At 39.8% G+C, this 27,470-nt stretch overlaps 1 protein-coding gene across 1 annotated transcript; it reads left to right on the forward strand.

Annotated features, from left to right (window-relative positions):
- The first annotated feature begins 1,684 nt into the window (after positions 1-1,684).
- On the forward strand, positions 1,685-5,480 carry SIX1 (SIX homeobox 1). The gene is made up of 2 exons (XM_075282704.1): positions 1,685-2,458; positions 3,938-5,480. Exons 1-2 carry the CDS (start codon positions 1,899-1,901, stop codon positions 4,230-4,232), a joined length of 855 nt encoding a protein of 284 aa, XP_075138805.1. The 5' UTR covers positions 1,685-1,898; the 3' UTR covers positions 4,233-5,480.
- Positions 5,481-27,470: the final 21,990 nt, after the last annotated feature.

The raw sequence follows: 27,470 nt of genomic DNA on the forward strand, positions 1-27,470 counted from the left end.
ACGACTGCTAAACCTGCTCCCGATACAGCTCATAGCCTAAAGTCTGGAGACCTCTGAGCCCCCGGCCCCTGCCTCCCAAAATAGGGATCCTTCCCTGGAATCCTAGAAAATATACTCTAACCTTAACGGGGACTGGAAATATACTAATAGCTGGAAGATTTAGGTCAACCTAAACCCTAATCCCTGGTAAGAGAAGCAGGGATATCGAAACGTTGGTAACAGTCTATGTATTCTGTATAATAACATACCTTGTATATATTATTTCTTACCATCAGGCATCTCTGCAATATACATTCTATATATTCTTTGTAATGACATATTCTCTATAACATACATTCTGTTTATTCTGTATAATAACATGCATCCTATATATTTTCTAATATATATATATATATATATATATATATATATATATATATATATAATTTTATATATTCCCCATAATAATATAAATCATTTATATTCTCCATAATATTTACTATACATATCTATACTCTTTATAATAACTTACATCCTATATATTCTCCATAAAAAGCTGTATATTTTCCATAATAACAAGGAATTATGTGATACAAGTTATAAATAAGTATTGGATCTTATACTATAACATACATGTGTTTATGTAAAGATTGATTTAATAATTCATAAATAAATATCGATTAACCAATCTGTTAAGTGTCAATAATCTGCCCTAATAACGACTATGGGAAAAGTAGTTAAAAGGCCATTTAGCACTTACAGACAATGACAGATAAATATCCTCTTCTCCCTGCACCTCTGTGTTCTCTTATCTCAGAGTATTGTTCTCCTCTTATTACCTCCCCTGCTACCAACAATACATTATTACCTCTGTTTACAAAAGACTAATTGTTTTTTAGAGAATTTTTTTAAAATAATTGCTTTCAAGCAAGGTGTGTGAATGAGGATTAGTATAATCGGACTGGGGAGTCTTTGTGCTAAATGCCCTGGTCTCATAGACCAAAGAGAGAGAAGGAAATGCTGAAGACTTGTGTCCTGTATTTATTGGGAAATATCAGAAAGTCTATTTCATGACAAAACCATGTAGCTGAAAAGCACATAGAATTAAATTGGTATTACCACTCATTCATTGGGCATATACATGCAATCACATGATGTTATATGCATGATATATCATATAACATAATGTAAAAAAATAGTCACACCATTTATGCAATATATATATATATATATATATATATATATATATATATATATATATATATATATATAGTAACTACATCTGTCTACTACCTTTTTATCTATCGATGTCATCTATATAGATTTAGTCCCTATGTTCCCCATGCTGCTCAGTGCTCTTTAATAATTCATCTCTATTCATCAGCACATGTTTTATTCATGGCCAGCATTAAGGTAATTAAATACCAACTCACCTGAACTGGACAATGACATTTTTTGATTTTTGTTTCCCACAGAGCTCTGCTGTTATAATTGATTTGTGCAGAGATGAGTCTTGGGTCCCCTTAGGTGATACTTGAGAAGGGTCTCATGTTGCAAGGCCCTGGCGTGTCTACCCCCCCTCCCTTCTCTCTTCCCACCCAAGGGCAGCAGCATCACCCCTGCCCTCCCCACCCTCCAGTCTGTGCTCCATGCTCTGCAGCCTGCCCCCATATGTGCAGCCAATCACTATGCACAGCACTGTGGAGCTTTAAGGAGGCTTCTACCAGAAGAGTGACAAACTTCTAGCAGCTACAAGCAGCATCCCCTGTGCTGAGCAGCCTGAGTACTGTGTTCCTTGGTTGTTTTTTTCTGCTTCCACACTCTTGGATATCTACCCTGTGTGACTTGTATTACTTCTCCAGTGCATGTGGAGCTCCTATCCAGCGAGTCTTCTGGCTGTGTCTCAAGCACACTGAGCCATGTCTATGCTGCCTTCCTTCGGCTTTACGCAGGAGCAAGTAGCCTGTGTCTGCGAGGTGTTGCAACAAGGGGGGAACCTGGAAAGACTGGGCAGGTTCCTGTGGTCTCTGCCTGCTTGTGATCACCTACACAAGAATGAGAGCGTCCTGAAGGCTAAGGCTGTGGTTGCCTTTCATAGAGGAAACTTCAGAGAACTCTACAAGATTCTGGAGAGTCACCAGTTCTCCCCACACAATCACCCCAAGCTGCAGCAGCTCTGGCTCAAGGCACACTATGTGGAGGCTGAGAAACTCAGGGGGAGACCTCTTGGGGCAGTGGGCAAATACCGGGTGAGGAGGAAATTTCCTTTACCAAGAACCATATGGGATGGTGAAGAGACAAGTTACTGCTTTAAGGAGAAGTCTAGAGGGGTTCTGAGGGAATGGTATGCTCATAACCCCTACCCCTCTCCCAGAGAGAAGAGGGAGCTGGCAGAGGCCACTGGACTCACCACCACCCAGGTCAGCAACTGGTTCAAAAACAGGAGGCAAAGGGACAGAGCTGCAGAAGCCAAGGAAAGGTAAGACCCCCTGCATCATCGGATTCTGAAGGGAAGGGGGCTTCATGTTGTTTCCCAGCATTGCTGTGCTACCAACAGATCATGTATATATAAGCAACCCGAGCTTTCAAATACCAAACCCCCGCATCTGTCTGCTAAAAGTCCCAGACAAAGAATCCCCACACGTGGTATGAAATGGAATACTGACCATTAGTCCATCCAGCACACAAGAGGTTAAAGCAGATATGTTATATGAAGAGTGCAGTGTCGTCCATTAATGTGGTACCCCCAGTAGTGATCTCTCTTCTTCTGCATCCCTAACCTGTAGTAGAACGCTCACAGACAGCAAAACCAACAAATACAGAAGGGACTGTGGAGACTGCTAGATCACCATACACACCATGCGACTGTCAGGCCGCCACTCACTAATAATAATAATAATAATAATATAATAATTAATTATTATTATAATTATTATTATTGCTACTACACCTTTTCTGTGGATAGAAGGTTGCACATCTCAATGGCTGGATAGCAAAGAGAATACAGGGAGAAATCACTGCAAAGGACTGGTCATTATACAATATTATTCTATGTGTCAATACCATTATATATTGACATTGTAACTACTATTGTTCTATTCCATATTCTATTACAATAGCATACTTTATTTTTTATGAAATCTGTCTATCTATATTAAAATCTGTCTATCTATATTAAAAGTGTAATATTTACTAGCTACTAGATACCGTTTCTGTCTGATCCCATCTATCTATCTATCTATCTATCTATCTATCTATCTATCTATCTATCTATATATCTTATGTATGTCTATATTCTCAATATATCTGTTTATATACTCAATTGCACAAAATGATAGATAGATAGATAGATAGATAGATAGATAGATAGATGATAGATAGATAGATAGATAGATAGATAGATAGATAGATAGATAGACAGACAGTATGGAGGAGAAGCAGTTAGAGAAAGTTTAACTAGCAAATATAATAAATTTAATGTAGATCGATACACAGACAGATGGTATAGATGTGTATGTATAGAGTAAAACAGACATAAAGTAGATAGGAGATTAGATAGATAGATAGATAGATAGGAGATAGATAGATAGATAGATAGATAGATAGATAGATAGATAATGACATCCGTTTGCTCATTTCAACAGTATTTTTCAATTCCGAGGACAATGCATTATAAATGTCGCCTTTCCCAAATAATACAGTGAGACAGTACACTTTCATCCCCCCCATGTACAGTGAGTTCTGATAAGATAGAACTATCTATCTATCTATCTATCTATCTATCTATCTATCTATCTATCTATCCAAACATTTTTGTAGTAGATAGACAGAAAGATATGGAAATGTTTCATACTTGGCAGGGAGATAATCGCAGTTAATATATAAGATAGGTTTCTAGAAGATACTCCCAGACCTTTCATTTGTCTGCTACAACTTATGTACATTTCTTCTTTTCCAGAGAAAACACAGAAAACAACAACACATCCAGCAACAAACAGAACCAGCTGTCTCCGTTGGACGGAGGGAAATCTCTTATGTCCAGCTCTGAAGAAGAGTTTTCCCCACCTCAGAGCCCAGACCAGAACTCAGTCCTCCTCCTGCAGGGTAACCTCAGCCACCCTGGGGGCTCCTCTTATACTCTGAGCGCTTTAAGTGCCTCTCAGGGCGGCCATGGCCTAGCCAGCCACCAGCACCAGTTGCAGGACTCTCTGCTCGGACCCCTTACCTCCAGCCTGGTGGATCTAGGATCCTAAACAAGTCATCAGACAGAGACTATGATGGAGACACCCATGGACTGCAGAATGATTGTATATAGCAAGACACTTGGTGGTTTCAAGGTTCATCTCATGGTACTTAATAATATGTAAAGAGACTTTTTCTATTCGTGTTGATGACAAGACCCCCCCACCTCACCCACCTTCACCGAATGCTCTTATATCCCCCCCTAGCTCTTCTGCAATTAGCCAAATGCTGAGGCCAGGCACTAGGACCCCTCCTCCACCTCATCTCCATAGGATATAATACCACACTGCAGGATATTATCATTATTATTATTACTGTGCTTTATTTATGAAGATCCGCATTTTTGTTTTCCTCCAAAACCCAAGAAAATCCTAAAAAAAAAGAAAATCTCTCTGGGGCTGAGTGCTCTTCACGATGACGCAAGTTCACCAGTATGGAGGAGGTTACGTTTACAATTTTTTTCACAATTTAGTGTTATACATCGATTGCAAAGTAGTTTATAATAAAATACAGTATTAGATAAAAAAATACTAGCGCCTGATGTCTTTTGTCCGAAGGTCACATAGTCTTTGCGACATGTACAATCATTGCGCGCATCTATACGCAGATTATCGCCAGCCCTGTTAGTAAATGTCCTGGTACTCAATGGACACCGATGTAACTGAGATAGAAAGCACCGGCCATAAATATTGGTTCGTCCTATAGTTATCTGTTTCGGTTGAAAAGATAATTTCGCAAATGTTCGCGAATATCCGAATTTGTGTTCGTTGAAGTGAGATAAGGACATAGATGGCGTGTGAACCAATAACATATTCCTGTATAGCACAGATCTGTAATTCACCATTTATTAGCATTTTCCCTGTAATAGCACTCATTGTGAATATAACATATAGACTGGTGCAGGCACTACAGCTGTCACTATCCAGGACATATTACATGGATCTCTGGGTTCAGTGCAGTTACCAGAATGTGCAGGTAAATGCAGTAACCTGAAGTCTGACACTTACTACATAAGAGCTACTTAGATTTTGGGCACGGGATAGCAACCTTAGTTTTTTTTCTTTCAGCTTAAAAAATGTGCAACTGCAGTTTCTTAATTTTGTCTTCTTTTTCTTCTTGAAGGAATAGCTTAGCACTTACCTCTGTACCTCTAGGTGATATACATTTGTCCCTCCTCTATTCCAGGTCTATTTTGTTTCTATTTATTTTCCCTGACATTGTATTTATCAACCCCTGTCCACACCTTATAACCCCGACATTTGTACAGTAAATAGTTATTTTCTAAAACATCGTTGTCAACGTTTTAATTACCGCTGTGTCTGTCCAAGTGTCAATGTTGTTTTGGATAGTAGTTAGTAGATAACATATAATATGTGAATCATAATGATAAACTTTACATAAGTAAGTCTGTGTATGTATGTGTATGCAGGAATGTACAGATATATCGGGGAGTGTATCAATCTAATATATTATGTGTATGAGTGCATGTGTTTTATGTCTATGTTCAATATGTGTGTACATATGTGTAAGGACATGTATGTATACAAGCATTTAAACGTGTTATATGCATGTATACAGTCTAGCTAGATAGGTAGGTAGATATATACATACATACGTAGATACATAGATAGATAAATACATTTAATCAAGGTATTTTTGAATTTATTCCTAGAGATTTGCACCCATTGGATTTATAATAGCTAGTGCTGCTATGAACTTTTCCTTTTATTGATAGAGATAGATAGATAGATAGATAGATAGATAGATAGATAGATAGATAGATAGAATGTAAGGATGTATAAAGGAAAAATACCTTCATGTTTCACCAGTTTTCTCACAAAAGTCAGATAAAAAAAAAAACATTTCCAATCTCAATTTTTAGACATTGACATGTTATATACTATACACACAGCCCTCTCTCGCCTGTATGTGGTTTATATATATATATATATATATATATATATATATATATACATATATATATGGTATATATTATCTTACTAGTGAGAAGCGTGAAGCCCGATCCCTTTGGGTAGAGCTAATGATCCTTTTGTTGGTGTTTTGGCCCATTAAATAGATGTTTATGTAAGTGGCAGCAGTGTTTACTCTCCCAGCTTGGGGACGTGGAGCGATGCCACCCTCTGCAGGAGGCTGCCTGTCCCGGAATGGGGACAATCCCTGCACTTACAGCAAAAACAAACACCCCCCTTACAGCAAAGACTCAGCTCCCAGGCGGGGTGTCACAGGGGCTGCATTATTTACCTTATTGCTGTCTCTTTTTCCACATGTCAGTTGAATGCTGAGATACAATATAGTCACATAGTCATCTATCCATCTAGTATAGAACTATATACCGTATATGTATGTATATATATATATATATATATATATATCTATATATATATATACATATATATGTACAGATATATATAGTGTATATAGACATATTATAATATAAAATATAGTATGTCTATATACAATATAGATAGATAAGAAAACAACAGTATTGCATTGTATCTTCTATGTCATCAGAGATAGTTAATATTTTTATGTATGTTCCATCCTATTCTGTTTAAACTTGTTATTCATTTTATATCACTAAGTATATAAATAGAAAATATGTACAATAGAAAAAGATGGTTAATCAAGTGGATGGATACATAGGTAGATGGATATAGATATATACATTAGTAGTAATATATAATTAAGACAGATGCAGAAAAATTGAAGAGCATATACATGAATAGAGGGAATGTGACGACATATTTTGAGAAACGAACATAAAAAGAAGTATACAATGTAATAAAGTAGAACAGAATGATAAATATATAGACAAACAGAAAGATAAACGATAGACAGATAGATAGATGTATACTAGATAGACAGATACATAAATGATAGATAGATAGATAGATAGATAGGTCATATACTTTGAACCATAAGTCACTATGTGCATTGGAATACACCCTATTTATCCTTGCACTCATACATACAGGGTTATCTACACTGTCACCCATTTGGTGTTTCTGCTTTTGAACCTCATTAATTCTCAGCAAATGCGACACTTACTACTGTGCGCCAAATCTACTCGGAGTAGATCAGTCCATTCAGTGGCTGATGTATAGGAGACTATGCAAACTACACTCATCACAATAATAGCTGTCTATCCACATGCAAACTTCTGCCCACAATGTCTGTGTATACATTCATCACACCACACACAGGTACGTAAGTAGATAGATATACTATGATAGATAGATAGATAGATAGATAGATAGATAGATAGATAGATAGATAGAGATCATGCATATACTATATTCAAAGAGTTATTTAAATCCTATTTAGTATAATTCAGTAATATTACTAACCTAGTGACTATTATCAAAGACCTCATTTTAGTATTTTATTAATACAATTAGTGCAATTGTCGGGTCGCACAAAATGTCTATAGTCGGGTTTTAAACGAAAGTTTGCAAATTTCGCAGCAATGGAGCCTCAGGTGGTGGGGGCATCAATTCCTGTACCCAGTGAATCAGAGCACCATCCCCGATATTCTCACCCCCTGCAGTAAATGCTTCATTTCCACCCGGTTGTTTATAGGAAGATCAGGAATACATATTCCGTAAATGGTTATAAGGTGTCTGTGTAATACACAGGATTATAGGACAAGGGAACACTGTACACGGGGAAAGTGTCCTGTCATATTGTAGTATGTGGGCAAGCCGGCATTTATAATGCATTGTCCTTCAGAATTGAAAATTACTGTAGAAAAGAGCAAACGGATGTCATTATCTATCTCCTATCTATCTATCTATCTATCTATCTATCTATCTATCTATCTATCTATCTATCTATCTAATTTATATCTATCTATGTAAACACATACATATTAATATGTAGTCTTATGTCATTCTTCTGCTTAGCTACCTATTTATTTGTCTATCTCTAAACACATATATAGTAAGAAAATTATGTAGTTTAATGTCATTCTTCTGCTAATTTTATTATTCTAATCTATCTATCTATCTATCTATCTAATTATCTATCTATTAATCTCAATCTCTCTCTCATGTTATCTATCTAATGTCTGTCTGTCTATCTATCCCTATATCTCATGTATAGCTATCTAGCTACACACATAAACTAATAAAGTTATGTAGTTGAATGTTATTCTGCTAAATTCAGTCTGTTTTAGGTCTATCTATCTATCTATCTATCTATCTATCTATCTATCTATCTATCTATCATATATCCCTCTCTCTATATCTGTATCCTATTGCTGTCTATCCCCCTACAAGTTGCAATGGTGACTGTCCAGTGTGCACCAGAGATCTCTTCAGAGAGGGACAAGAGATGTCTTCCAAGCCTGCAGTAAATAAACAGATGATATTACAGAGCTCTGAGCCCTACTCACACAACTATCCCTTTACCAAACACATTGCAGCACTAGTTTACAGGCCAATTGCAAGCATAATTGTAGAGCTCATAAGGAGTTGCTTAACCTTTTCAATACCAGACTGTTTGTACATAAGGAGATTTAGTATTAACATTTCCGACCGCTTTGCTCTGCATTAGTTACACAAAGATTGCTTGGCTGGGTATCAGGAGGGTTAACCTATTTTATATGTCAGATGGTTGGACTTTATATTAGAACGGCTATGAAGAATATTGTTATGCAAGTAATGTGTATGTTATAGCCTGTGCTATATTCTCATGCTTTATATTAGCACATTAACCATTTGTGTTCTACACACTTCCTCTGTATTAGGAGGTAAGCATTGGTCACGGCAGGGTGAAATAACTGTAAAGACACTTTCCACAGTCCATTAGAAATGTGCAGTGTAATAACTATCCAATTTTTTATGGAGGAGAGGAAGTACTTCTATAATGCCCATGACGGAGTAGGGGGCATATTGGGTTACTGGGAAAAATCAACTTTATGGGGGTAGTGAGAGATGGAAGGTGGGAGAGGAGAGAGAGAAATTGGGCCTATATAAGTAAAAGTTTAAGTAATGCCTCATTTAATACGCGTACTACTAATCTCAAAGAGTATGCTATTATATTCAAGATAAAAAGTAAACAGCTGAAGAATCCGCATATCATTAGAATATTAATAGCCTTGATATAATCTGTATAGATACTGTCTGTATAAATATATCTTGATAGTGTGCCAGTAGAATCCCTTTATATGTATATTACATGTAATTGATCCAGTATGCTATGTGATTAGGTTACACAATTGTTATGTTATTATATTTATATATGGAAGATCAACTGGTCCTTGGGGAGCTTTAAATAATGTGTGGAGGAAGAGGAAGCTAGCACTCAATGTCACGGCCATATATAACAGAGGTATATAGGAGGGGGGCAATTGATGGTTCTGCAGTTGTTGTGGAATTACATTTCTTTACATAGCCACTTGAGTAAATAGAAATATAGACAAGGGAGGACAGAACAAGACCAAGTGGTCCCTAGGCTTTTATTACAGACTTCTTTGTCTCTGCCGGCTATAAATATTAGAAACTTGTTGAGTCCACTAACAGTCTAGTCTTGTCTACATGGGCCACAGCACCCTCACTTGATGTGTGATCCATTGCTTTTAGGCAGAATACTTTTGTGATACTGTATATTGCAGAGGCGCCGTACAAGGGTACATAGCTCCTGTGTCTGTTTTTGGAATAGAAGAGGTAAAATGGAGATAAAATGCACAGGACAATGTGTAGCCTGCAAAAAACGTATGTCCCGTCTACCGAATAAAAACATTCTTCAAATAAACCAAACACTAAGAATGACTTGTAAGAATTACTATAGTGCAGTATTACTGTTATACATTTAATACTTTTAGATATTTTTTAATGATATACTCAGGTATGTTTCCTAACCCAGGCTCAGTTGAACTTTGCAATGCCTTTTGCAGGACCAACAAGGGCAATGCATGACACAGGCAGGCAAAACCCAAAGAGAGAATTGGATGAATTTATGAAAAAAATCTTAGGCCTTATGCACACAAAGGTTGAAAAAAGAAGGATGCTAATATATTTTTAAACCATTTTTGGTCGATCAAAAATAGTACATTTTCTAAATTTTTATGAACTTTATTTGGCCGTAAAAAATGGATATGTGTATGTACCGAGTGACTTCCATTGTTTTAAAGATGAATGTGTGAAAATCTGTAAAAAATGTACTGTATTCCACTGTTGCGTGCTTGAGGCCTATGGCCTGCATTTTTGTAATGGTTGTTATATGACCATTTTTGAACCATGTTGACTTCATTGAATCTATTCGTATGTTTTTTTTTTTTGGACTGTCTATTTGGACCTTCCAAAAATGAGGGCAATGCACATTGCAGGTGTGTATAGTCTGTATAGTGAGGGTTCTTGTGCGCGTGTATAGTCTGTATAGTGAGGGTCCTTGTGTGCGTGTATAGTCTGTATAGTGAGGGTTCTTGTGCGCGTGTATAGTCTGTATAGTGAGGGTTCTTGTGCGCGTGTATAGTCTATATAGTGAGGGTTCTTGTGCGCGTGTATAGTCTGTATAGTGAGGGTTCTTGTGCGCGTGTATAGTCTGTATAGTGAGGGTCCTTGTGTGCGTGTATAGTCTGTATAGTGAGGGTTCTTGTGCGCGTGTATAGTCTGTATAGTGAGGGTTCTTGTGTGCGTGTATAGTCTGTATAGTGAGGGTTCTTGTGTGCGTGTATAGTCTGTATAGTGAGGGTTCTTGTGTGCGTGTATAGTCTGTATAGTGAGGGTTCTTGTGAGCGTGTATAGTCTGTATAGTGAGGGTTCTTGTGCGCGTGTATAGTCTGTATAGTGAGGGTTCTTGTGTGCGTGTATAGTCTGTATAGTGAGGGTTCTTGTGAGCGTGTATAGTCTGTATAGTGAGGGTTCTTGTGCGCGTGTATAGTCTGTATAGTGAGGGTTCTTGTGTGCGTGTATAGTCTGTATAGTGAGGGTTCTTGTGCGCGTGTATAGTCTGTATAGTGAGGGTTCTTGTGCGCGTGTATAGTCTGTATAGTGAGGGTTCTTGTGCGCGTGTATAGTCTGTATAGTGAGGGTTCTTGTGCGCGTGTATAGTCTGTATAGTGAGGGTTCTTGTGCGCGTGTATAGTCTGTATAGTGAGGGTTCTTGTGCGCGTGTATAGTCTGTATAGTGAGGGTTCTTGTGCGCGTGTATAGTCTGTATAGTGAGGGTTCTTGTGCGCGTGTATAGTCTGTATAGTGAGGGTTCTTGTGTGCGTGTATAGTCTGTATAGTGAGGGTTCTTGTGCGCGTGTATAGTCTGTATAGTGAGGGTTCTTGTGCGCGTGTATAGTCTGTATAGTGAGGGTTCTTGTGTGCGTGTATAGTCTGTATAGTGAGGGTTCTTGTGTGTGTATAGTCTGTATAGTGAGGGTTCTTGTGCGCGTGTATAGTCTGTATAGTGAGGGTTCTTGTGTGCGTGTATAGTCTGTATAGTGAGGGTTCTTGTGTGCGTGTATAGTCTGTATAGTGAGGGTTCTTGTGCGCGTGTATAGTCTGTATAGTGAGGGTTCTTGTGCGCGTGTATAGTCTGTATAGTGAGGGTTCTTGTGCGCGTGTATAGTCTGTATAGTGAGGGTTCTTGTGTGCGTGTATAGTCTGTATAGTGAGGGTTCTTGTGCGCGTGTATAGTCTGTATAGTGAGGGTTCTTGTGTGCGTGTATAGTCTGTATAGTGAGGGTTCTTGTGTGTGTATAGTCTGTATAGTGAGGGTTCTTGTGCGCGTGTATAGTCTGTATAGTGAGGGTTCTTGTGCGCGTGTATAGTCTGTATAGTGAGGGTTCTTGTGTGTGTATAGTCTGTATAGTGAGGGTTCTTGTGTGCGTGTATAGTCTGTATAGTGAGGGTTCTTGTGTGCGTGTATAGTCTGTATAGTGAGGGTTCTTGTGTGCGTGTATAGTCTGTATAGTGAGGGTTCTTGTGTGCGTGTATAGTCTGTATAGTGAGGGTTCTTGTGTGCGTGTATAGTCTGTATAGTGAGGGTTCTTGTGCGCGTGTATAGTCTGTATAGTGAGGGTTCTTGTGCGCGTGTATAGTCTGTATAGTGAGGGTTCTTGTGCGCGTGTATAGTCTGTATAGTGAGGGTTATTGTGTGTGTGTATAGTCTGTATAGTGAGGGTTCTTGTGTGCGTGTATAGTCTGTATAGTGAGGGTTCTTGTGTGCGTGTATAGTCTGTATAGTGAGGGTTCTTGTGCGCGTGTATAGTCTGTATAGTGAGGGTTCTTGTGCGCGTGTATAGTCTGTATAGTGAGGGTTCTTGTGCGCGTGTATAGTCTGTATAGTGAGGGTTCTTGTGTGCGTGTATAGTCTGTATAGTGAGGGTTCTTGTGCGCGTGTATAGTCTGTATAGTGAGGGTTATTGTGTGTGTGTATAGTCGGTATAGTGAGGGTTCTTGTGTGCGTGTATAGTCTGTATAGTGAGGGTTCTTGTGTGCGTGTATAGTTTGTATAGTGAGGGTTCTTGTGTGCGTGTATAGTTTGTATAGTGAGGTTTTTTGTGTGCGTGTATTGCCAGTATGATAGGAATGACCAAGCCATGGAAATTTCTCATGATGGTTTTGCTACTTTTATGAATTTCTCACAGGAGCAACAAACCTAATTTTAGATGATAAAAACAATGACATATTTGCTCCCTGATCATACAGGCCATGAATCCAATGTGTGAACAGATTCTGCATATTGTCAGATATGGGACACTCTGTAAATCTGAAACAATCGGGCACAAATAAAAGAAATATGGGATCATTTATGATTGTTGGAAAAATAGTAGGGTTTACCTCAATATTTTATAACCTGAATCCACTGCTTTCACCCTGTTGGTTTCAGACAACTAGTAGGAGGATTTACACATGGAGCAGATGAGCAATGGGTTGCCAAAGCCTAGATTACAGTCACCAGGATTTGCAGGTGAGAACAGAGGCAACTACAAGTAATGACTGCCTGGGGACAGCAGGCGCAAAGTAAATTGAAAGTCAGCACCATTTTTTGAGTAGCCTGTAAGCTAAGGCCGGTGAAGACTGCTTTTAGATTTTTTTTCTAAAGGTCTGAGAAAAAAATGTATCTGTCATTCACACCTGTGACTGCTTCCCAGCCCTGTCTATGAGCACAGCATTACATTTCATCCTTCCTCTCAGCCCTGCAGGCAGCTCAGTGCATGTCATTCCCACACTACTGCCCTCACATACACACCTCACTTTCCCAGGCATCGGATATACCACTCACCTACATTTGCTTAACCCAATCCTATCTGGTGGGGACATTGTCTCTTGCTGCAGGGGTCTTCATCTTGGATTCCACAAGGTCTTCAGAACATTACATGTCAACCCTTACTATATCTTGCCATATCACATATTTCTAGGTCACTGGCTTTTAGCTAGAACTTGACAATATTAGATGGGCAGTGCCTTGAACCATTTCAGATATTATTCTTGATAACATATAGTTTGCAATAACTTCTAATCGTTGTTGAATAAACTGGGGTTTATTGGGTTAACCTGATGAAAAATCCTGGGTGCACATCCACTTCAAATTGCATCAGAAATGTTATTAGTATCATTGCGCACACAGGGCACATTAACAAAAAATCTAATAGGTTATTTGTGAAGCAAACCATAAGAAATAGACCTTTGTGGCAAATGACTGGCTTCAATGTCACCTCCAAATGAACTCTTTCTGGTGGACCATTGGGCTCACATAGGGTGTCAGAATCAGAGCCCATTGGAGGCTCTTCTATTGGATCAGTCCAACCCTCCTTTGCAACCTATAATCCTTTACAATCCTTCAGTAGACTTTAACAAAGCTTCCAGGAGCAATTCAGTCATAAACGGGATTATCCCATCCGTCAAGATTTGCTGCTACTTTCTCAGCCAATTACCATAAAGGTGGCCATATAGATGAAGATTATCCGCAGTCAAGTCTCATTTTAGACATGCTCTCTTTCTCACCAAGTGGTTTATCTGGTTGGATACTATTCTGGATTGAAGAGAATATCCCTTGTCTGCATATGAGGCAGACATCATCATCTGGGGTCCTATGACAATCGATGTACCTGGATCATATATTGCTACCAATGCTCAGTAAACATATAGTAAAATTAAAATATCTTTAGTAAAGTAAAATAGCTCCATCTAGTGTAATTGTCTTATTGTGCAATGGCCATACAAAGCCATAGTGCATTCACATCAGATACACATAACATGATAGTTTTATAGGGGAGAGTGATCTGTAGGTATTTCAATGTAAATGTGACCTATGCAACCCTGAGGCTAAGGTAACACATTGCAGAAACGTGGCACAAAAACCCCATAGCAAATGCCCTTTGTGTTTTGTTTTGTTTTTTTTTGTTACTGCTTTTCAATTGAATTTTTTTTAAATTTTTTACTTTACTTCCCCCATCTAAGTCTTAGGGAAAAAAGCAGTGTTTCTGCAGGTAAAATTAACATTTCCAGAATAACAAAAAAACACTGCGTTTCCTCACTGTGTAACCTAAGCCTAAGGCGGCTTTCACACCAAGATTTTATAAGTCTGGTAGTTTTAATAAAAAACAGATCAGTCTTAAAAACTGATGGAAATGTTTGTCAGTCATTATGATGTATCCAACAGGGAACCTGAGTGTATTCTATGAAATATGTATTGTATTAAATAATATATTAACTTTGAGGCTTTTGCCAAGTCTCTGAGATTTCTAGAGCATTCACTGCAGCTTAAGTATATATATTTTTTTCGACTTACTACATTTTTTAAAATGTTATAAGTAATAACAGTCATACTCACCTTACTGCCAATGTATATTTCCTGGTTCCTTTGTACACAGAGGGGATGATGGCGCAGTCAGTCACTAGCCATAGTGGCTAAATGGTCATTTTCTGTTGAAAGGGACAAGGAAGTAAACACTGACAGCAGACCTGAGAAGTAGGAAGAGGGAGGGTAAGTTTTTATCAGTAAGGTTAATATCACTTATTTTTTCATTTTATAACATTTTTAAGAAATGTGTTTTTTTAAAAAAAACTGTCATTTTTATTGAGATTTTCAAAAAAGAAAAAAAAACAAAAACAAATACAGAGACAGCTGCCAGAACAGAAATATGTTTTAATGGGTGTCCTGGTTAAACAACCCCTATCTGCATGACCTATTAGTCAATACATGGAATGGTTGTATGGTGGAATCCTGTGCTTGGACACTTCTATTAGCCACAACAGAATGGCTTCTAAAATGCAAACCTATATTTGGAACAGTTGGCTTGTTGGCCCATATAATCAATTGATTTGAATGGAGTTGTGTAAAACTCATCTTCTGGGTTGCCCCAGCTTGCCCTAGCAATAAGAGATCAACTCTCAATTGTTGGGGGATCTATTTTATAGTTAGTTTTTTTGTTGTTGAAAACAGGCAAATGCTTTCAGTTTCACTTTATATTGATTGTTTTATGGTAGAACATTCTAGAATGAGTTATTGCTGCCTTCTGAAATTCTGAATTTACAGCCGATGACTATCCTATGAGTAGGTGTGATTTGGGAGATCAGGTTACTTGATGAAGATGCCCATTAAGCCTTTCCAGCATTCATCAATTGCTCAGCGTGTACTAAAATAGAAGTCATCAAGTGGATAAGCACAATCCTAAATGTTAATAGGACAATAGCTTCTCGTACTTTACAGTGCATTCTCCTTTATGGTATGTTTTCTCCGTACTATTTAAAGAGTGGGATTCCCAGATTTCTTTTAACACACAAGCCAAGTCCATGTGGGAATTACCCTTTTCTTCCCCCTTGAATAGAAGACAGAAGTGTTGGCCAGCAGATTTGTTTTTCTGATATCTCACATTGTTTACTGGTTTGTGTGTGTTTGCAATCATGCTTGTTATTGAAGTCTGTTATGATGGTGTACATGGATACCACATTAGGGTATTATGAATTAATAGAGGGGGTTGGGGGCTCCTAATTGACAGATGACAACAATTAGGTGAAGAAGAGATCAGCTACAAAACCACTACTCTTTCAAGATCAGTGGTTTCCAAACTTTCTGAAAGTGGAACCCCCTTTTGGGATAGACTTTTACCATAGTATTACCACACTCAGTCCCATTTGGAAAAAAAAAATCTGCTATATTTGGCATCTATTATGCTTTATGCAGTATACTGCCTCTATTCTTCCTTACACACACACAGCTCTGATACTTCCATGTTCTCCCTCAAACACAGGTCTGCTGCCACCACATTTCCATCCACACTCAGCTTTGTTTCCTTCCAGACACTTCCTTCCTTCATTTCCTTGTAGACACTCAGCTCTGCTACATTCACACACACAAACTCAGCATTGCAACATCCACTTTCTTCCAACATACGCAGCACTCCATGTTCTTTGACGAACCCTGGACATCTTCCATACACCGAGCTATTGCACAAGCTCTGACCTTCTGACTATTCACATGACTTTAGCATCATCAAAGGTCCTTCTGTAGATTTGAAAAATACTGGCCATTAGCACTGTAGTTTGCAGACCTGCAGTGTGTAAGAAACTTCTGTCTGTGTATTTCACTGACTGATTTTAGTGAATATGTAATACTTTATTTCTCCTGTGGGGGAGCTGCAGCGGAATTGAACACTTACTGAGAGTTTTCATACAAACTACATCAGATGTTGTTCTTGAAAAACAACCCCTTTAAAATAAATATTATAGCCATGTCTTTTTGTTCCCAAGTATGAACGCTACCTGAAGGAGTAAAGAGGTTTTTTGGGCAGAGAATTAATTTTCTAAATAATTCTGTTAGTGCTATAAATAGATAATATGTGCACCCAAATACCTTTAGCAGTGTTTTAAACAGTTTCTGGGTTCTCTGGGAGCTCCCGGCATTCACTGCATTTGTTTACCTGTAAGGATTGGAGTCAGGGTCAGGCAGTGCAAAGTGACACAGCTGGGAAAGCAACACTGTGCAACTAATGACAAAAGGGGTCACAGGCCCTGCAGCTATGACTATGCTGTAATATCTGAGATGAGGCAGACCAATGCACTTCCTAATTGAAGTGCGCCTACCACGGCTCCTAACCTTCTATCCGGCGGCTAGGATAAGGGGAGAGGAGGCCCTGAAAGTCCTAGGGACTGGAGTCACGGGGTCACACCTAAACAGAAAGCACAGTGTAAATGCAATGCAAAACAAAAGACTAAACAGCATGGAACCAGGGAGGACCACAAGTCCCAGCAAGACACAGAAGAGAAGGCGAGGTCAGACGAGCAAGAGGTCAAGCCAGGAGATATAATAAAAGGTACCAAATCAAAAGACAAGGGATAGTCAAAAATACAAGCCGGGTCTAAAAACCAAGAAACATATGGAATACAAACAGACAGGGAATCAGACTGAGCAGGGGGACCAGGAAACACAAAGTGAATGGCTGGCAAGGATCCATGCCTGGGTGGGGATTAAATAGCAGCAGAAAAACACACCTGATGGCTAATGACATGGAGACTGAAGGCAAGGAAAAGATTAACCCTTAATGACCTAAGCACACCCAATAGAACTCCTAACACGTCTCCCAGGGAGACGCCGTGCAGCAAGGTGACCGCGGCGACCCCGTATCCTGACATTACCACTGTGTTTTCCTGTTGTGTGCTCACTCCCCCTCCCTTTCTCATTCGTTCCTCCTGCTCTGCCTTTCTCACTTGCTCCCCCTCCCTGTTTTCCATTCTGGCCTTCTACTGTACTGTGTACAAGGAAGAGGAGGTGCCGGCCTCGCTATATCCGCCCATGATGTCCCTTGTCTGGACTGGAAGGAAGGTCAGGGAAAGAGAATTGGGTGGGTGGGCTGGAGCCAGGCGCAGTCACTTGACCGATTCTCAGAACAGGAGATTGCAGCAAGACAGAAAATGCAAGTACATTGCAAAGTTGGATGGGGGACATGGGGAAACACATATTAAAATACAAATTTATCTTAGACAAAACCTTTAAGGCCCCATGCATACAAAGTTGGAATTTACAATTTTATCCCTTTTTTTATCCCTTTTTTTTTTTTTTTTTTTTTTAATGTGGTGTGTTTGTAGCCTAACTAAGGAACATTCACCAGAGTTCTTGCTGAATTTGCAGTAAATAAAAGAAATCTATGATGGATCTTAGACACTTTTTGCACCTCATTAGGCAAAGCTGGTGACATTGTGAGAAAGAGGTGGGCAAGGATGGATTGCAAAAAAATTGTGCCAAAATCTTGGCACAAAATCTTGGTTTACTGTAAAACAATCAATAAATGCCGTAAAACTAGACAAAAGTGTCTAAGTCTGGATTCACACTAGTGCTGGGTCTCCGTTGGGGGATTCTGTCCCCCATTCCACTTGCAGGACTTTTCTCTCCATATTTTTTGAGTGGAAACCCGGTGGACCCCATTACAGTCTATGGGGTCCGTGGGTTTCCACGAGTAATTGCTTTTTAAGTGGATTTGGTTTCTGTTTTTCGGGTCCCCAAGCGGACCTGAAAAATGGAAACCCGAGCACAGGTGTGAGTGAACCTAGAGTAACATATCTAGTAAGATGCACCAAATGTGTGATACAGTGTGAACCACTGTGATAAATATGACACATATTCAGGCTGTCTGATCTAAATGGATCTGTCTAAATATAAAACAGGATTAGTAAAACTACCCCTGTGTTTGTAAATACACACTTCTGCACTTCCGCTCCTACTTTTATCCCAAATACTTCTTCAAACTCCATGTTCCAGCCAAAACATTGTAGTCAGGCATATAATCTCAATCCATTGCACACAACTTCTGTGCATATAGCGCATGGTAAAGTTGTTCGCAAACATCAAGGACCAATATTTACAAACTTCCAATTTTTCAGTTTCTTCCTCCCTCAAATACTGCCCCAGGAAATGACAGGATCCCTTTAAGGCAATGTTTGAACTCTGTGTATATTCTTAGGAACATTGCTGCACATTTGGACTTTGATCATTGTATGCAAAGGATGAAATTCCAGGTAAAATCCTCTTTTAACTCATGCAGATTTGCAAGACATTGGCACAGGATGTTTTTCACTACATGTGGAGTCTTAAACTTTATCACCAATATATAGTTAAATACTTCATGTCACGAGTAGTTAAAATGCTTTATTGCAATATCCATTTAACTCTCTATATACCTGGATAGTTTTGGACTTGAGGGTTTTCTTTTGTTTTTGTCCCTTCTCATTTCAGCACTCACAACTTTATTATAATTTAGTTTATACAGCTGTATGATTCATATGCCAAGGCAGCTCGTGTGGTGTCAACTTCCATCTCTTATGTTTAAGTGTTCACAGCGAAAGAAGAATCCTCTTGGCGCACCTAGCCTGGGTAGCATATCGCACGCTTACAGGGAACCAGCCACACAGAACTTGTGGTCATATCTGTCGACAGCATGGTACAGAGCCGGAGGTGCAGAGCAGATTGATATATCGTTTTGTGGGAATAGGTTCTGTATAACTTGTTGTTTTGTGGTCATTATGGATTTAAGAGTCCAGTGGGCGGTCCTATCAGTGATGAACAGCCTTTTTTGTATAAGGGTGCATGCAGAAATAACCAATCAATCAGTAAGACCGCCCACATGACTCCTAAACCCAGAATTAACAGGAATTAAAATAAAAAAAAATATATACAACTTAATTTTTTCCCCCAGAACAACTATATATTAACCTGTTCAGCCATTCTTCCTCTATCAAATGCTACTAGTAGATTGGACTGTGGGATCTGTTTGGACAATGAAAAGATGTTCTTATCGTATAGGATCTGTCACCTATTAATATGGCAGGTAGTTCCTGTTTACCTTCAATTAACCAAGATATCCATTAAAATACCCTAGAACATCACTTCACTTGTGTGTTAATTTTGCTATATAAAAGATATACATCTCCTAAATAATATCATTTCTTTTTATTTTCCATATCTTCAGAAGCTAAACATGCCAAGTAGATAAAATTGCTTAAATTCACATTTATTAGATATATTAGATATGGTCGAGAGTAACATTCTAAACAATCATGACAACCAATATTAAACACAGGAACGCTACAGGAAAGTGGGAAAGTTATAACTATATGAAATGCAACACCAGAAACATACATACAGACTAGATACTACAGTGCAACCTCAGATATTGGCTGTAATGGGGCCCCTACTTACCATATACTATCTACAATGCTGGTGTCTTCTTATGTTATAGGTAGTCCTTTGGGCCCCCTAAGGACTAGTTCACACGTGAACAAAGGGGCGGATTTTGACAGCGGATTTCGCTTCATAATCCGCCCCTTTACAATGGTGGTCTATGTAGACCACCGGGCTTTTTTTTTCCGCTAGCGGCGGGCTGCCGCTAGCGGAGAAAAGAAAGGACATGCCCTTTCTTCAGGCGGAAGCCGCGCGGGCTCAGCCGCACGGCTTACGCCCCCGGCAGCTCCCTCCTATGTCGGCTCATTCATTTGAGCCGACAGCAGAGGGGAAAGCCGCGACCGCGATGGTCGCGGCAGGCGGGTTTTGACAAGAGAGAGACGCGGCTCACCGCGTCTCTCTCCATGTCAAAACCCACGCGGGCAGTTCACGTGTGAACTGACCCTTAAGATTCAGGGCCTGGTAGTGATTGCTACCTCTGCACCCTATATAGCTACACCCTAGTTTATTAGTTTAGTACTACTAATACTTAATACTGGAGTAATAAGATTGTAATAGCCACATCATTTATAGGTAAAATCTGTATGATGATAAAGCTTACGTCTCTGTTACCTTTAGGGCTCGTTCCACGTCATAATCCGCCCCCTCACAATGGTGGTCTATGTAGACCTCTAGGCTACTTTTTTCCGTGAGTGGCTGCCACTCATGGAAAGAAGAAGCAGGCTGTCCTTTCTTCAGGCGGCTTCTGCGGCTCGCTGAGCCATGGCGTGCACCTGGCGGCAGCAACCTTAGGTGTCTGTCCGTTCATTTGAGCCTGCTCCGGAATGAGAAGTGGCAACTGTCGGAAGCCGCGACAGTCATGGTAGGCGTCACTCTCTGTGCCAAAATCCGCCCTGCCGCCCTCCGTGTGAACTTAGCCTAAGTAACCACTCTTAAGAATGTAAACCTAGACCTGTGTGTTATATTTTTCTAAACTAAATGATTGCCCTTAATTTTGCTTACTAATTGCTCAAGGATATGTGTGAGATTACAATAAAAAGAGTCCCTCTTGTCCATGTCTTGTCCCTCTTGTCTTGTCTTGTCTCTGGGATTGCAGACATATGAAAAATCTGAGCAATATGAACCACTTTAACCATTTGAGAGCCATTGGTGGTTGATGGTGCTTTTTGTGTACATGGCATTCACATGACCTTGATATGTAGATCTTCAAGACAGTGGGAGTGATTTATCCAGGGTGTTGGCACTTTAGGCTCCTTGTCCCGTGTGAGAACACTTCACGCTATGAAGTTACATCTACCTGTGGAATATTAGGGAGTGCCCTTGGCACCAAAAATTGTTAGGCACACAATAAAGATTGCAATGTAACAGTGATGCAGCAGTTCATGTGGATGGCACAAAGGAAGGATGAAACTTAGCCCCCACAAAGTGGGGAGAAATTACAAAAGTGATCAGCAGTGCTGAGCCCCTGACTGAAGTAAATGGCCCCTGAAGTCTTGAGGAATGTTCCCTACTGACAATATGTAGAGTTTGTCCTAGCCTGTGTGCCATGACTTTCAATGACCTTCAATAGGAGCATCGTGACATGAGTGTGGAATATAAGTAAGGCGAATTTCTACTGCAAGACTAGATCTAGAATCCAAGATCAGGTGAAGAAGTGTCTCTGTACATATGTTAGACAGCAGGTGGGGAAAAATCTCCCTACATGACTGAGATAGAACCATTAAAGGGGAAGTCACAATAGCCACCCACAATAATACAGTGGTGCTTGAAAATTTGTGAACCCTTCAAAATTTGTGATATTGTTGCATACATTTTACCTAAAACTGCATTACATTTTCACACAAGACCTGAAAGTAGATAAAGAGAGCCAAATCACACAAATATGTCAAATTTATTACACACTGTCATTTATTTATAGATGGCAATGATCCAATATCACATATTTGTGTGATGCAAAAGTATGTGAACCTTTCAGTATCTGGTGTGAAAGGAGAAAAAACTGTATCCAAATATTTCTGGTAAGTGTGGATCAGTCGTGCACATCAATTTGGAGGAATTTTAGCCCATTCCACTATGGAAAACCACTCTAGGCTAAGGCCCCACGGGCCGTAATCACAGCGCTAAAGTGCTGCGGAAAGAACCGCGGCGTGAACGCACTGCAATTCTTTCCGCATTGCTTTCAACAGAAAGTTCGCAGAGTTTTCCTTTGTGGACTTTCTGTTACAATTATATCTATGGGAAAGCCGCCGGCGTTTCCGTAGATATAATTGACATGCTGCAATTTGCAAAGCCACACTGCGATTTCTTCCTCAAAGTGGGCATGGGATTCACATGAATCCTATCCCCTTTGCCTAAAACGCTGCGATTTTTTCCGCAGCGTCTCTGCTGCGGGCAAATTGCGGCGTTTACATCCCGTGGGGCCCCGGCCTTACCGACATCATGGTGGGTTTCCTCCCCAATAAATTGCTTGTGCCAGGTCACCCCATTTAATTGCTATTAGAATAAGGTCAGGACTTTGATTTGTTAATTACAAAACTCCAATTTTATCCTACTTTAATGGGAATCTGCCAGGGTGATTTAGGACACTAAACCATCCACAGGTCCTTATGGACTGGGAGTTTAATGGCCACATTAAAAATAAAAAAAATCTTTATGCTTACCTAGAAAGGAGTTTTCTGAGTTTTATTAGACTCATCTCTGATTCTCCCAGCACCTGCATTGTGTTCTTTAATGAAGCCTGAGTACTACAACCTGACTTCACTGTGCATGCTCCCAAGCTATATGCCCTTTAGTCAAGGTATCCAACAGATCCCCTTTAACCATTCTTTAGTACAATGACTTGTTTAAATGTGCTTAAGGTTGTTGTCTTGCTGCATGACCCACATTTTTTGAGATTCAGCTCATGAACAAATGTCCTTACATTTTCCTTTAGAATTTGCTGGTATAAGCCATTGTTCCATCAATGATGGCAAGCATAGTCACATCAATGGTCATCCCACTGATTGAAAATCTGCAAATCCTAAAGGTTCACATACTTTTAGCCACTCACAGAACTGTGATACTGGATCACTTTTTTCTCCTAATAGTGACAGCATGGTTGCTCAGTGGTTAGCTTTGTAGCGCGGGAGTCCTGGGTTCAAAGAGTTTGTATGTTCTCCCTGTATTTGTGTGGGTTTGCTCCCAAAGACTTATTGATAGGGGATAAAAAAATAAAAATAAAAAATTCTCTAAATAAATGAATAATCATTCATTTGATTTGATTCTCTTTATCTACTTTTAGGAGTTGTGTAAAAATCTGGTAGTTGCAGGTCAAATGCATATAATGTGCTATTTTGCATACTACATTCTTTCATTCTGCATGCTTGGCAGAGGCGTAACTAGCAAATGGCATAGCGCCCCGTTTCTTGGCTACAGACAGTATAACGCCACATTTACACACAGTATAATGTTCCAAAGTGGTCTCCAGACAGTATAATGTACCATAGCGGCCCCTCCACACAGTATAATATTCCACAGCGGTCCATCCGCACAGTTTAATATTCCACAGTGGCCCCTAAACACAGTATTATGTTCCACAGTGGCCCCTGCACACAGTATAATGTTCCATAGTGGCCCCTCCATACAGTATAATATCCCATAGTGGACCACCCATTAATTATTATACTCTGGGGTCTTTTCAAATAATAATGATCAGAGGCCCAGGGGAGGTGAGCGAACGTAGAAAACAGTGGTACTCACTTCTCCTGGGCTCCCGCACACTCCCTGCTGTTTTTTGCCGTCTTCAATGTTGGCACAGACATCTCCTGTGCCAGGCCTGCGTTGCAGCACATAATGACGCCAGCCTGGGCCACGTGACATCCGGGACTAGGGAAGCCTGAAGTTTGCAGAGAGTTACACCGGATCACAGGAAAGGTGAGTAATACTATTTATTATGTTCTCTCACCTCCCCTGGGCATCCGATCATTAGACTCTGGCTCTGAAAAGACCCCAGAGTATAATAATAGCAGTATTTGTTGGGGTTTGTCCAATAAATACTCTTACCATGGGCCCGTGGCCTTACTTACCAACCTCCGCTCCTGCTGACAGCCGCATCCGACTTCCATTCTGCTTTCCAAGGGGCCCCGGCAACATGATATGCGACACAAAAGGGGAAGTAGAGGCAGCCGTGAGCAGGAGTTGGGATCAGTAAGTAAATAGAGCCTAACAAAATTTTAAAAAAAGCACCATGGGCCCACTAGGCCCCCCAAGGTCCTGGGCCCTGTGGCAACCGCTACTGCTGCTACTTCTGTACTTATGCCTCTGATGCTTGAACATTCTGAGGATTTGGAGGAAATGGCTGTCAACCCAACAAGCATTTGGCCAGGGATGAACTGGCTCAAGAAAGTTCCAAAACACCCCTTGATCTCTAAACAAAAACAGGTCCCAAAGGTCAAGCAAAAGACAACCGTAATTAGAAATGATCATGGAGTGAATCACTTGTTACTAGAGTCGATTTCTCGAGTTGATTGATTCAGATTGTCCTGTGTCTGTTAACAGCAAGGATTATGATATAATTGTAAGTGGATGGGATGTGCATATGGATGGAGGGTTGACCCTCAGAATCATTTGACATTGAATTTGTCCTACAACTATGTGGTATGTCATTCACATTGCTGGAACTGTAAAACATAGCGTTTTTTTTCTCATGGCCTTGGCCAAAAACACTGCATTCCCACATTTAGCCTCAGCCTAATAAAGGGTACGCTGGTCCATGCCGCAATAAAATTGCAGGCATACAATTATACTGCATGGATCAAGTCTGTGGATGCTGTATTAGAACTCGGTAGAGCTTGGAGGTTGTACTGAGACACAATTCACCTATGTCCATAAAAGTGGACTTTGGTCTTTTGAGAATTAAGATCGAAGCATACAAATTGTGGAACATCATCACATCTGTTAAATCTTATTTGACAAATAATTATATAGAGAACTAACCAACTAGTATTGTCACGGCACAAGACTGGGACTATCTTTTTGCTAGTCCAGCAATTTCTGCACATTGACATGGGTAACAAACACTGATCCCTATGACTACATTGATGATTGAAATAAGAGAATCTTCTTTGCAATAACATCAGGGTATTCCAAGAATATGCAAAGGAACAGAAAATCTATGAAAAAGACATTCCATTCCAAATGTAAGATACTAAATAAGTATCCGATATTACTGATTTTTGATATGCAACATTATGCTTCCATTTTCTGTATAACAGAGGGTTAATTACACTTTTCTCTCCCTTACTGGCAAGTTTCACACCATGGTTGGGTCAGCCAAAAAGGAGAGGAAACACAAAAGCAGCAAAATGATTCATTCTACCTGCTTTTCCCATGAGTGATCACCTGCTGCAGGGGTCATGAATAGCAGGTAGCTCACTCAATCTCCATCTCTGAGAGGCTCATTTGTTTTGGTGACAGCTGAGTGACAAGAACTGAAACCTGAGCCGGCAACTTTGCCTGATGTGCGGATAAAACCCTGGATGTTCCCTCAAACATTTCAGGAAATGAAAGTTGTAATGCGATCCCTTTGCGCCAACAACTCCCCCAGTAAGCACAAAGGCTCAAAGGAACCAACTCAGATTAAATTCAGCCCAGAGATGATGGAGAGAAAATAGAGATCAGGCTGAAAAAGCTGGGGCTGGCAGACTTCTCCTCAACACTTATTGGAAATGTCTGTCTAAGCATGGATTTAAAAAGGTCAACATTTTCACAAGTGCGTAAGTGCCTGTGCCTAAAAATAACATCTTTCTTTACTAATTACAGTGGATGAAACCGGCCGGGGAGGTGCGATCGACCAACCCACCGGACCCTCACAACCTGTTTCAGAAATGCTAAAATTACCTAAACATTCAAAAACATATTCTCTTCTAGGAACCCATATAGAGATAACTGTGTAGTTTTTACACAAATTTTTTTTAGGAGACCTGTGTGGAAATATTGGGAGTCTCAATATGAGATCAGAGGCACATAGAGGTACAGCATGGACCCATGGGTGCTGTGTTACACCTCTGTGCAATATGGACATTGTATAGGGTACTAATATCCTAATAGGAAGGTGTGTATAAGGTTTTAAATATTCACTATGTGATAAAGGTGAATGTTTCAAAATAAATAAATAAATAAAAATGTATGTTTGCGACAAAATCTGTAAGGGTATGTTCACACAGAGTTTAACAGAGAATCCGCCTCAAAATCCGCCTGCAAAAATGGCTTCCATTGACTTCAATGACAGCCGCTCTTTTTTTTTTCTAATAGCTGGTAGCGGAAAAAAGATGCGACATGACCTATCTTAGGCTGCATTCACACTGAGTAACGCTGGCGTTTTTTGTGCTTATTTTTGCACATAGCACCGCGTTAACGCCGCGCTATTTTGTGGTGGCGTTGCCCGGCGTTAACGCGGCATATACGCGGCGCTACGCGGCGTTAACGTGGCGCTATGTGCAAAACTAAGCACAAAAAACGCCAGCGTTACTCAGTGTGAATGCAGCCTTACTGTGGATTCTACAGCTGAGTCAGCTGCGATGCACCCCCAATAGCTACTCCCCTGACTGAAGTATATGGGTGACAGTTCACAAATACATAAATGTGCTTTTACACATTGATAAATATAGTGGTTATGTCACTTATAAAAGACACATTGATTTAAGAGGCTGATAATGGTCTGAATGGGGTTTATATAATTATATCTCCAAGTCCTATAGAAAGTCCCATATTCAGAATGATGTATTTGAAACAAATACAGTTTAAAGGGAATAGCAGAGTGGATTGCTGATCAGTGGGGGGCTGACCAATGAGACTCCCATTGATCCTGAGGATGGAGTGGGGAGGGGGGTTCTATGGATTGATGAAAAATACTTTTTATGATATAACCTCTTAATACAGGATGGGATATTTGCAAGATCAAAAATAATGTTTAAAAAATCATGGTCACAGACAAGTATATAAGGTGTTCCAATATCTCCCTAATCTCAGAAAGATAAGTAGAATGAAACAGGCTCCTTATATTTTTACAGAATCCTCTCTATAATTCCAGCTTACATTAAAAAGCTTGAAGACCTTTCCCCGATTGGGCACAGGCA

The sequence above is a fragment of the Leptodactylus fuscus genome, chromosome 7 (genome assembly GCF_031893055.1).
Source record: "Leptodactylus fuscus isolate aLepFus1 chromosome 7, aLepFus1.hap2, whole genome shotgun sequence".
In the NCBI taxonomy this organism is placed as follows: domain Eukaryota; kingdom Metazoa; phylum Chordata; class Amphibia; order Anura; family Leptodactylidae; genus Leptodactylus; species Leptodactylus fuscus.

Bases quoted from the DNA above. Each gene is read 5' to 3' on its own strand.
- SIX1 (XM_075282704.1), top strand. From the start codon at position 1,899: ATGTCTATGCTGCCTTCCTTCGGCTTTACGCAGGAGCAAGTAGCCTGT. The intron at 2,459-3,937 runs GTAAGACCCCCT...CTTCTTTTCCAG, and splicing joins GCTGCAGAAGCCAAGGAAAG to AGAAAACACAGAAAACAACA.